Below are 12,473 nucleotides of genomic sequence, written 5' to 3'. Positions count from 1 at the left end.
GGCTTATACTCACTGGAGTTTAGAAGATTGAGAGGGGATCTCATCGAAACCTATAAAATTCTGTCAGGCCTGGACAGACTAGATGCAGGAAGGATGTTTCTGATGGCCGGTGAGTCCAGAACCAGGGGTCATAGTCTAAGTATAAGGGATAAGCCATTTAGGACTGAAATGAGGAGGAATTTCTTCACCCAGAGAGTGGTGAACCTGTGGAATTCTCTGCCACAGAGGGCGATGGAGGCCAGTTCATTAAATATATTCAAGAAAGAGTTGGATATATTTCTTAAGGCTAAAGGGATCAAGGGATATGGGGAGAAGGCAGGGACAGGGTACTGAATTTGGATTATCAGCCATGATCTCATTGAATGGCGGAGCAGGCTCGAGGGGCCGAATGGCCTACTCCTGCTCCCATCTTCTATGTTTCGATGTTTCTATTTGTTTACTGTTTTGCCGTTTATCTCCATGTTGAGAACGAGTTTTGTTAGTTCATGAATTGTTGGGTTTGTTTCTAATTGTTTGTCCTCAATAAATGACACAGAATTTGTAATATAAATAACATTTTTTGTTACTTTACATCTTTGCTGATTTGACTCATTGTAGCTTTGCCCGGCAACAGCGGGTGCGGGATGCTTGCGATGATGTGCTTCTTCATCCTAGAAGCCATCTTCTCTGTAAAGGGTTAGAAGCGGTGTCTTATGAGCCGTTCACGGGTGGCCCTTGCAGTGGCAACATTGTGCGCCTCCCTCCCACGTTGGTGCTGCTGATCCTCCTCTTCATCCTCCTCCTCCTCCTCTCCCTCCTCAGGTGGTGCACCAAACCCTGGTGGCAATGGCTGGGTCCTCGTGATTGCAATGTTATGAAGCATGCAACACACAACAATCAAAAGCAAGACTCGCTCGGGTGAGTACTGCAGGACTCCTCCTGAATGGTCCAGACACCAGAACCGTTGTTTCAAGACACCGATCGTCTATGAGGTTCCTGGTGGCACTATGGCTCTCATTGTATTGCAGCTCGGCAGGGGTGTTGGGGTTTGTGGTAAACCACTGTTGTTATTGTTGTTGTTGTAGTTGCTCTTGTTGCACACTGTTGTGTCTTTGCATGCCTCAGCTGACTCCGCCCACATGCCCGGGTATAAAGGTGACTGCTCTGCAGTCCCCTGCCCTTTTGGATACCAGGCTACCACGAGAGGCATGCTCTGTTCTTTGCTAATAAAAGCCTATTAATTAACTCTCTGTCTTTTATGAGGAATTGATAGTGTATCAATTTTATTAGCAAAACAAAATGTCGAATCTCGGTCCGAATACTGAACAGCAGGAGCTGCATCACACGGCGCCAAACGCTGAGCAGCAGGAGCTGCTGCGAGCCCTCAGACCAACATGCCTGGACCTAGACCCCCAAGAAGCGGGTTCGGCTACCAAATTCGCACATTGGCTGCGTTGCTTCGAGGCTTACCTGCAAACCTCAACTGTGACCCTGGACGAAAACAAGCTGGAAATCCTGGCCTCAAAGGTGAGCCACCAATTTTATACAATAATCCAGGACGCGACGACCTACGCGGCGGCTATCGATCTGCTTAAAGGGCAATACGCACGCCCGGTAAATACGGTCTATGCCAGGCACCTCTTAAGATCCCGCAGACAGCAGCCCGGGGAATTGGTGGAGGCCTTCCTACGGGCACTACGGATACTCGGCCGAGGCTGCGATTGCAAAGAAGTACCAGCCGCAGCACACACGGAGGGACTGATCCGAGATGCTTTCGTTGCGGGTCTAAGGTCCGACTACTCCCGGCAGAGACTGTTGGAAAAGGGAGAAATGGACCTGAGAAAGGCAGTGTCCCTCGCGCTCTCGCTCGACGCGGCCCACAGGAATATGGACGCTTTCTCCCCTAACCGCTCCGCACCGTGGACGCCGCAACCTTGGGTCATGGGACCGCCACCTCCAACTGCTGCTGCGATGTCCAAGGCACAGAAATGTTATTTTTGTGGCCAGGCAAAACACCTCAGAGCACGCTGCCTGCTCCGGCTGCGGGAAGAAAGGACACTATGTCAGCGCCTGCAAAGGTAAAACCGCTAACGCCAGCAGCGCCGCGTGCGAACCGTGGGGGCAGCCATCTTGTCCGCCATCTTGGGCTCCCCCAGCCGCGTGGGGATCGGGATCATGGGCGCCGCCATTTTGTCCGCCATCTTGGACGTCGCCAACCTCAATCACGGGGGACCCGGACTCAACCACCACCTCATCTGACGATCACGTCGACTCGCTTGACCATACGTTGGCCTCCGTGACGCTGGACCAATCTCTCCCTCATCAACTGTCCAGGTCCATGATGGACATTACGGTAAACGGCCGCGCCACTACCTGCCTTTTTGACAGCGGGAGAGCTTTATCCACCCCGACACGGTGCGCAGTTACTCTCTCCCGGTCCTGCCGACGCGCCATCGGATCTCTATGGCTTCCAAAGCCCAGTCAGCGGACGTCGGTGGCTACTGTGTAGTGACCCTTTCGGTACGGGGCACAGAATACAAAAATTTTAAACTTCTGGTCCTGCCCCATCTCTGCGCTGCCGTTCTACTGGGGTTGGATTTCCAGTGCCACCTTAAGAGTGTCACATTAGTGTACGACGGACCCCTCCCCCCACTCAGTCTGCAGCCAGCAGTTTTTAAATCGCCCGCTGCGCACCATTTGCAGCCTCTCCACCCTTAAAGTCCCCCCCCCCCTCCTTGTTCGCTAACCTCACCCGCGACTGTAAGCCCATCGCTACCAAAAGCAGGCGTTACAGTGCCGGGGATAGGAGCTTCATTAAATCCGAGGTAGCGAGACTCCTGAAGGAAGGGATTATTGAGAGTAGCACCAGCCCATGGCGAGCACAAGTGGTGGTAGTGAAGACTGGCGGAAAACAGCGCCTAGTTATTGACTACAGCCAGACGATCAATCGCTACACCCAGTTGGATGCATACCCACTCCCCCGCATATCTGACATGATCAATCAGATAGCGCAATATCGGGTGTTCTCGACGATTGATCTGAAGTCGGCATACCACCAGCTCCCCATCAGGGCTGAGGACCGCCAGTACATGGCTTTTGAAGCTGACGGTCGTCCCTACCACTTCCTCAGAGTTCCCTTCGGCGTCACCAACGGGGTTTCAGTCTTCCAACGGGAGATGGACCGGATGGTTGACCAGAACGCGCTCCAGGCCACTTTCCCCTATCTAGACAACGTCACCATCTGCGGCCACGACCAGCAGGACCATGATGTTAATCTAGAGAAATTCCTCCGTACGGCCCAGCGGCTGAATCTAACATACAACAAGGACAAATGTATGTTTCGTACCACGCGCCTTGCCATTCTTGGCTGTGTAGTGGAGAACGGAGTCATCGGCCCCGACCCCGACAGGATGCGCCCCCTTATGGAGCTCCCCCTCCCCCACTGCCAAAAAGCACTGAAGAGATGCCTAGGGTTTTTCTCGTACTATGCTCAGTGGGTGCCCAACTATGCGGACAAAGCCAGACCCCTCATCAAGTCCGCCTCCTTCCCTCTGACAGCAGAGGCATGTGCAGCCTTCACTCTCATAAAAAGAGATATTGCGAAGGCCACAATGCACGCAGTGGATGAGTCCATCCCTTTCCAAGTGGAGAGCGACGCATCCGACTTCGCCCTAGCTGCAACCCTTAACCAAGCGGGGAGACCCGTGGCCTTTTTCTCAAGGACCCTCCAGGGCCCCGAGATTTGACACTCCTCTGTCGAAAAGGAGGCCCAGGCCATTGTGGAAGCGGTGCGACATTGGAGGCATTACCTGGCCGGAAAACGATTTACCCTGCTCACTGACCAGCGTTCAGTAGCTTTTATGTTTAATAATAAGCAGAGGGGCAAAATCAAGAATGACAAGATCTTGAGGTGGAGAATCGAACTCTCCACCTACAATTACGATATCTTGTACCGGCCCGGGAAACTCAATGAGCCCCCAGATGCCCTATCACGTGGTACATGCGCCAACGCGCAGGTTGATAGACTGAAGACCCTCCACAATGACCTCTGCCACCCGGGGGTCACCAGGTTTTTTCACTTCATCAAATCCCGTAACCTGCCCTACTCCATCGAGGTGGTCAGGACCTTGACCAGGAACTGCCAAACCTGTGCCGAGTGCAAACCGCATTTTTATAGGCCAGACAGGGCAAGCCTGATCAAAGCCACGCGCCCCTTTGAGCGGCTGAGCGGCGATTTTAAAGGGCCCCTCCCCTCCTCCGACCGCAATGTGTACTTCCTCAATATAATTGACGAGTACTCCCGTTTCCCATCCCTTGCTCAGACATGACCAGTACCACGGTCATTAAATGTCTGAATGACCTCTTCGCCTTGTTCGGTTTCCCTAGCTATATTCATAGTGACAGGGGCTCATCCTTTATGAGCGACGAACTTAGTCAGTACCTGCTCGCGAGAGGTATTGCTACAAGCAGGACCACCAGCTACAACCCCCGGGGGAATGGCCAGGTGGAACGAGAGAATGCGACGGTCTGGAAGGCAGTCCTTCTAAACTTGAAATCTAAGGGCCTTCCGACCTCTCGCTGGCAGAAGGTCCTCCCTGCGGCGCTCCATTCCATTCGGTCACTGCTTTGTACAGCCACCAATGACACCCCTCACGAGAGAATGTTCTCCTTCCCCAGGAAGTCCACATCGGGGATCTCGTTACCGACATGGCTGACTTCTCCAGGACCCGTCCTACTGCGGAAGCACGTGAGGTCCTATAAGACGGACCCCCTGGTCGAGAGGGTGAGCCTCCTCCACGCCAACCCTCAGTACGCTTACGTGGTGTACCCGGACGGGCGGGAGGACACAGTCTCCATAAGAGACCTCGCACCTTCGGGTGCTCCCGAAACACTTCCTTCGCCACCCACCACTACCCACGCCTACCCCCAGGTTGCTTACGTAGCGTACCCGGACGGGCGGGAGGACACAGTCTCCACACGAGACCTCGCACCTTCGGGTGCCCCCGAGACACCACCATCGCCACCCAACACTACCCACACCCCGACCCCTGTAGACGGCATGCCGCAGCCCCAGGACCCGCCATTGACTACACAACCTCTCAACGAGACGCCAGGTTCGGCGTTGGATGCTGCACCATTACCGCCGCTGCTACGACGATCAGGACGGCATACAAGGCCACCTGATAGACTTAATTACACGAACTTTTAGTTTACACAACTTTTAGTACACTTCACCCCGCCGGACTCAATTTTAAACAAGGGGTGAATGTGGTAAACCACTGTTGTTATTGTTGTTGTTGTAGTTGCTCTTGTTGCACACTGTTGTGTCTTTGCATGCCTCAGCTGACTCCGCCCACATGCCCGGGTATAAAGGTGACTGCTCTGCAGTCCCCTGCCCTTTTGGATACCAGGCTACCACGAGAGGCATGCTCTGTTCTTTGCTAATAAAAGCCTATTAATTAACTCTCTGTCTTTTATGAGGAATTGATAGTGTATCAGGGTTACAGAGTGGTGTCATCAGCCAGGTGCAGAGTGGATAACCCTTGTCCCCGAGTAGCCATCCACTAGGTTGACGCGGTGGTTGCAAGAGGTCTGCGACACCAATCTGGCGCAGGATAAAAGCATCGTGGCTGCTGCCAGGATAGCAGGCTTTGACGGCATGGATGAGCTGTCTGTGGTCACAGACCAACTGTACATTCAAAGAGTGGAAGCCCTTGTGGTTTCGGAACACCTCTGCATTCTCATGAGGTGCCCACAATGCCACATGCGTGCAGTCAATGGCGCCCTGAACCATGGGGAAGCCCACTATCGTAGCAAAGCCACATGCTCGTTCGTTCTGTTTGTCCCGGTTCATGGGGAAAGAGATGTACTGGTGTCTCCTTTTATACAAAGTATTTGTCACCTCCCGGATGCAACAATGAACAGCGAACTGAGAGATATTCACTTTGTCCCCAGTTGAAGCCTGAAAGGAGCCGCTGGCATAGAAATTCAGAGCCACCGTCACCTTCACTGCCACCGACAGAGACGTCCTGGTCCTGAGCTGAGGCTGGAGTTCTGGTTGCAGGAGGTGGCAGAGCTCAGTGACCACCTCCTTGCTGAAGCGCAGCCTTTGGAAACACTGCTCCTCAGACATACGGATACCTGGGAGGGGAAGGTCTCCTGTGCAGAGCCCTGTTGGCCCTCCTCCCTCTGGTCACGTTTGTCAATCTCCCTCTGCGCCTCTGCTGCCTCCAAAGGTGAAACTGGAAGACGACGCCCGAGTTAGTGCAGCCCCCATACAAGCTTCTAAATATGGTAAATATGAAGGTCAAATAAATATGAACCTCGAAAGTGGTGCTCATGACCCAAAACCCTTAGGACAACGTCAAATCTCTCCAGACGTACGTCTCCCTCTCAACCTGCATGTACCAAAAATTTTCCCGATAAGAAAAGGCAGGAAGCGCCTGTCTTTAGATTGCGCTCCCCCAGCCCCCTACCTGACTTGAAAACGTTCCCCTCTACCTGTCGTTCCTAGTGGCAGGCGTTAAGGGTGCGACTCAATTTCCGGTCCCGGGGCGTGATGTCACAATCTGCAGGTGCAGGAGATTGTGGCGGTAGTGTTTAGCGACAGTGCAAAATGCCCGTTCAATTTCACGAGCGGCGCTAAAATCACCGCGCTCGGACGCTATTCCTAGCGCCCCGTTAGCACCCAGCAAACCCCGCCCCCCCGGGAGGCATTAACCAACCGAATTTTTCCCCCATGAACGACTACATATTAAAAATGATCACAAGATTGTGGTCGGCGGCATACCTCCGGAGTACGCCGACGACCTGCGAAAAGAATACAAGCCTACCTGATGGCAGCCCAACCTGCCTAAACTTTCGCTCTAACGCTGCAAGTAGGAGGGTAGCGGATCCCAGGGGCGCAGCCTATGCGGAAACATACCTGGGATCACGTGGGTTGGTCCTCCAATCAGAAAACAGATGGTCTTTCATTCATTTAAATTATGACATTACTTAATTACTACAGCCTTCAAAATACTATCAGATTTAGCTTTTATCGTGGGAATCCAATGCATTACTCATAATTCCCACTTCTAAACAAATACTGTGCAGAAAGTTATGAAATATTTTTTAAAAACCTGCAGCTTTAACATGCACTAGGATTGCTTCTCATTAAAGCCTTTAACGTTCCTGGATATCATTTAATTAAAATAAAAAGCATTTTTAAAATTTCGGGTATCCCCATATGCTGCGGAAACAGGCCCTGCGCCTGTTTCCACCAGCCGTAAAATTTCTGTACGTAACTGCTGACAGTTGGTGGGCAAATAGCCTAACTCTGCGGTAGCAATTAATTAAAATTTAGCTACTAACTGAAGAGAGTATTCTAGTGAAGCAATTTGGTTATCAGAGCTTTATAATGAAACTAGCTGAAGTGCCCGGCGGTGCCGAGGGTCTTTTGAGGGCATGTTGTTGTTGGAAGAGAGCGAGTGACTGGGGGGGGGGGGGGGGAAAAGAGAGCGAGCGACTGGGGGGGGGAAGAGAGCGAGCGACTGGGGGGGGGGAAGAGAGCGAGCGACTGGGGGGGGGGAAGAGAGAGAGCGACTGGGGGGGGGGAAGAGAGAGAGCGACTGGGGGGGGAAAGAGAGAGAGCGACTGGGGGGGGAAAGAGAGAGAGCGACTGGGGGGGGAAGAGAGAGAGCGACTGGGGGGGGGAAGAGAGAGAGCGACTGGGGGGGGGGAAGAGAGAGAGCGACTGGGGGGGGGGGGGGAAGAGAGAGAGCGACTGGGGGGGGAAGAGAGAGAGCGACTGGGGGGGGGGGAAGAGAGAGAGCGACTGGGGGGGGGGGAAGAGAGAGAGCGACTGGGGGGGGGAAGAGAGAGAGCGACTGGGGGGGAAGAGAGAGAGCGACTGGGGGGGAAGAGAGAGAGCGACTGGGGGGGAAGAGAGAGAGCGACTGGGGGGGAAGAGAGAGAGCGACTGGGGGGGAAGAGAGAGAGCGACTGGGGGGGAAGAGAGAGAGCGACTGGGGGGGAAGAGAGAGAGCGACTGGGGGGGAAGAGAGAGAGCGACTGGGGGGGAAGAGAGAGAGCGACTGGGGGGGAAGAGAGAGAGCGACTGGGGGGGAAGAGAGAGAGCGACTGGGGGGGGAAAGAGAGAGAGCGACTGGGGGGGGAAAGAGAGAGAGCGACTGGGGGGGGAAGAGAGAGAGCGACTGGGGCGGAGGGGGGAGAAGGGGGGGGTCAGCAGGGGGAGGGGGGTCAGCAGGGGGAGGGGGAAAAAGGGGGAGGGGGAAAAAGGGGGAGGGGGAGGGGGTAGAAGGGAGCGGGGAAGGAGGGAGCAGGGAGGGGGGAAGAAGGGGGAGGGGGGGAAGAAGGGGGAGGGGGTGAAGGGGGAGGGGGGAAAAGGGGGAGGGGGGAAAAGGAGGAGGGGGGAAAAGGGGGAGGGGGAAAAAGGGGGAGGGGGAAAAAGGGGGAGGGGAGGGGGGAAAAGGGGGGAGGGGGGAGGGGGTAGAAGGGAGCGGGGAAGGAGGGAGCGGGGAGGGGGGGGAAGGGGCAGAAGGGGTGGCGAAGAAGGGGGAGGGGTGGCGAAGAAGGGGGAGGGGTGACGAGAAGGGGGAGGGGGGCGAGAAGGGGGAGGGGGGGCGAGAAGGGGGAGGGGGGCGAGAAGGGGGAGGGGGGGCGAGAAGGGGGAGGGGTGGCGAGAAGGGGGAGGGGTGGCGAGAAGGGAGAGGGGGGCGAGAAGGGAGAGGGGGAAGAAGGGGGAAGGGGGAGGAAGGGGGAAGGGGGAGGAAGGGGAGGGAGGGGGGAAGAAGGGGAGGGAGGGGGGAAGAAGGGGGGAAGAAGGGGGAAGGAGGGGGCAAGAAGGGGGAAGGAGGGGGCAAGAAGGGGGAGGGGGGCAAGAAGGGGGAGGGGGGCAAGAAGGGGGAGGGGGGCAAGAAGGGGGAGGGGGGCAAGAAGGGGGAGGGGGGCAAGAAGGGGGAGGGGGGCAAGAAGGGGGAGGGGGGCAAGAAGGGGGAGGGGGGCAAGAAGGGGGAATGGAGAGGGGGAGGAAGGGGGAAGAAGGGGGGAAGAAGGGGGGAAGAAGGGGGAGGGGGTAAGAAGGGGGAGGGGGTAAGAAGGGGGAGGGGGTAAGAAGGGGGAGGGGGTAAGAAGGGGGAGGGGGTAAGAAGGGGGAGGGGGTAAGAAGGGGGAGGGGGTAAGAAGGGGGAGGGGGTAAGAAGGGGGAGGGGGTAAGAAGGGGGAGGGGGTAGAAGGGGGAGGGGTGAGAAGGGGAGGGGGAGAAGGGGGAAGGGGGAGGGGGGAAGAAGGAGGGGGAGGGGGGGGAAGAAGGAGGGGGAGGGGGGGAAGAAGGAGGGGGGAGGGGGGGAAGAAGGAGGGGGGAGGGGGGGGAAGAAGGAGGGGGGAGGGGGGGAAGAAGGAGGGGGAGGGGGGAAGAAGGAGGGGGAGGGGGGGAAGAAGGAGGGGGGAGGGGGGGAAGAAGGAGGGGGGAGGGGGGGGAAGAAGGAGGGGGGAGGGGGGGGAAGAAGGAGGGGGGAGGGGGGGAAGAAGGAGGGGGGAGGGGGGGAAGAAGGAGGGGGGAGGGGGGGGAAGAAGGAGGGGGGAGGGGGGGAAGAAGGAGGGGGGAGGGGGGAGGGGGGGAAGAAGGAGGGGGGAGGGGGGGAAGAAGGAGGGGGGAGGGGGGGAAGAAGGAGGGGGGAGGGGGGGAAGAAGGAGGGGGGAGGGGGGGAAGAAGGAGGGGGGAGGGGGGGAAGAAGGAGGGGGGAGGGGGGGAAGAAGGAGGGGGGAGGGGGGGAAGAAGGAGGGGGGAGGGGGGGAAGAAGGAGGGGGGAGGGGGGGAAGAAGGAGGGGGGAGGGGGGGAAGAAGGAGGGGGGAGGGGGGGAAGAAGGAGGGGGGAGGGGGGGAAGAAGGAGGGGGGAGGGGGGGAAGAAGGAGGGGGGAGGGGGGGAAGAAGGAGGGGGGAGGGGGGGAAGAAGGAGGGGGGAGGGGGGGAAGAAGGAGGGGGAGGGGGGAAGAAGGAGGAGGGGGGAGGGGGGGGAAGAAGGAGGAGGGGGGAGGGGGGGAAGAAGGAGGGGGGGGAAGAAGGAGTGGGGGGAAGGAGGGGGGGGGGAAGAGGGGGGAGGGGGGGGAAGAAGGGGGGGAGGGGGGGAAGAAGGGGGGGAGGGGGGGAAGAAGGGGGGGAGGGGGGGAAGAAGGGGGGGAGGGGGGGAAGAAGGGGGGGAGGGGGGGAAGAAGGGGGGGAGGGGGGGAAGAAGGGGGGGAGGGGGGGAAGAAGGGGGGGAGGGGGGGAAGAAGGGGAAGAAGGGGGAGGGAGGGGGAAGGAGGGGGAGGGGGGAAGGAAGGGGAGGGGGAAGGGGAAGGGGGAAGGAGGGGGAGGGGGAAAGGGGGGAAGGAGGGGGGGAAGGAGGAAGGGGGAAGGGGGAAGAAGGGGGAAGGGGAAGAAGGGGGAGGGGGAAGAAGGGGGAGGGGGAAGAAGGGGGAGGGGGAAGAAGGGGGGGAAGGAGGGGGGGAGGGGAGCGTCCCGTCAGCCCGAGCCCTGCCCCCCGCCTCCCTGAGCCCCGCCTCCCCGAGCTCCGCCCCCGATCTCCCGAACCCCGCCTCCCGATATCCCGAGCCCCGCCCCCCAATCCCCCTAGCCCCGCCCCCCCGAGCCCCCCGATCTCCCGAGGCCCGCCCCCCCCACATCTCCCGAGGCCCGCCCCCTCCCCGATCTCCCGAGCCCCGCTCCCTGCCCCAGCCGGCTTCAAGAGCAGAGAGAGAGAGACGCCGCCGCGCAACCTCGCGCGTGAGGCCGGGCCGGCCTCAAGTCGCACGCGCTGACTCCTGCCCCACCCGCCTTTACTAAGATGGCGGCGGTGGCGACGCTCGACTCAGGCCCGCCCCCTCCAACCTTCACAAAGATGGCGGCGATCGCGAGCCTCTTGTTGAGTGCGACGGGAGGTGCCTAGCTCGGGCGTGGCTGGGCAACAGAGGCCCAGGCTTAAAGGCCTGGAAAAACGGTGAAAGGTAGGAAAATTCTAGATGTTGGAGAAAAGATTTACAAATTAATTAACTTTTTTAAAAAACAATGTGTTTCAAAAGCAACTTTTTTTTTTGCTGGAAATGTAGGTTTGAAAAGAAACACGCAGAAAGTGGGAAAAAGAAATGAACAGTTTGGAATCAAGATGGCGGCCATTCACCTCGGTTCAGAGTGATAAGGCCCGCCCAACCGTCAGGTCACTGAACTGTAGCATTGGTCAATCGTCCTGTCACTCGACTGTAGGATGGCCCACCCGCACACGCAATGAACCCGCCCCCGTGACACAGCGATTGGTCGACCGTCGGGTCGCTCGACTGTACGATTGGTCAACCTTCATGTCACTCGATGCTAATGAGCGGATAATGAGCGGAATTTTGAACGTTTTTTGGATACCGTCGGAACAATTTTTGTCCGACCAAAAAGTAAATACGCCTACAAGAGTCCTCTAATGATGAGCTTTCTTTTGATATAACATATGTGTAGGTACGCTCTATAACTTTTGATTGTATAGCCGGACAGAGAGACAGACATATCCTTTTATATCTATATATATAAAATAATATCGAAGATAGTGCTAATTATTTAATAACATTACATAATTTGTACCATGATGTACTTTATTAGTAGATTTCATTCACTAAAATAAACATTCTACTCTATTATGCAAAATTTGTCATTTGCTCAAAATGTTTTAATTATCCAGTAGTTCAAATTAAACAATTTGAATAAACCAGCATAGAAGTTTTTTTTTGCACTATGTCAATTCAAACAGCAGGTGATTTACATTAAGTAATTTTGAATTAAGAAGAGCATACTATATCATCAATTAAGGGATCATAAATAAGAACCTACCCAAAGTCAACAAACTTTTGCTTTGTGTTCTCTTTCTGACTCACAGGAGGACTTACTGTCTTTGGTGAAGAAGCTCCTTTGCTGTCATCTGGAAACAACAGTGTTATTTTAGACACAACACAGAATGTGTTTTTCACTCTTAGAAAGAGACTGCTTTGTTACCTTACCAACAAAACAGAGCTAATTACAATCACTCAATCTTGGTAATTTCAATTATAGGATTGTTACCTGACCCAAAGCAGCATCAGAAACCACCATCTTTAGCTCCCATTTATTCTTTTCAGAATTGGGTCAATAATACACATAAAGAAAATGCATATGAGCTTGTAAAAAATGGACTACATGGAATTGCTGCCATTAAATAGTTAAAAGAAAATCACAAATCATCACATCCACATTAGATAAGGAATACAGGAAACTTTCGTTTAACCGGAGGTTAAATGTCCGGAAAGCTCTATCTACCAGCAAAATTCAGGAGCCGTTTCCTATAAGTTTTTTTTACTTCTCGTTGCTTTTTTTTTTCCAGTCAGGCTCTACAAGGTCTAGCTGAAGCTGTTGCTTAGCTACAGAGACGCTTTTAAGCTGCAGCCGACTGTTTTGAAGCTGTTGCTAAGCAACAGGGTTTGTTGATTCACACGGAGC

The 12,473-nt window shown here is 55.6% G+C and overlaps 1 protein-coding gene across 16 annotated transcripts in view; it reads right to left on the bottom strand.

The window, feature by feature from the left end:
• Nucleotides 1–12,473, bottom strand: part of ppp1r9a (protein phosphatase 1, regulatory subunit 9A) — a 472,949-nt gene that overhangs the window by 108,099 nt on the left and 352,377 nt on the right. For all 16 annotated transcript variants that reach the window (XR_015078433.1, XM_085988318.1, XM_085988314.1 and 13 more), the window contains one exon: nucleotides 11,832–11,919. Coding sequence is in view for 15 of the 16 variants with exons in the window: in XM_085988318.1 (XP_085844444.1) it covers nucleotides 11,832–11,919 (88 nt within the window). In the remaining variant the exon portion in view is untranslated. The remainder of the gene's footprint in view (nucleotides 1–11,831; nucleotides 11,920–12,473) is intronic.

This window comes from Somniosus microcephalus, chromosome 5 (genome assembly GCF_052327205.1).
Source record: "Somniosus microcephalus isolate GS21.2 chromosome 5, FLI_Smic_1.0, whole genome shotgun sequence".
In the NCBI taxonomy this organism is placed as follows: Eukaryota; Metazoa; Chordata; class Chondrichthyes; order Squaliformes; family Somniosidae; genus Somniosus; species Somniosus microcephalus.
Note: the sequence above shows the minus strand (reverse complement) of the source record. Positions and strands in the feature narration are given on the sequence as shown.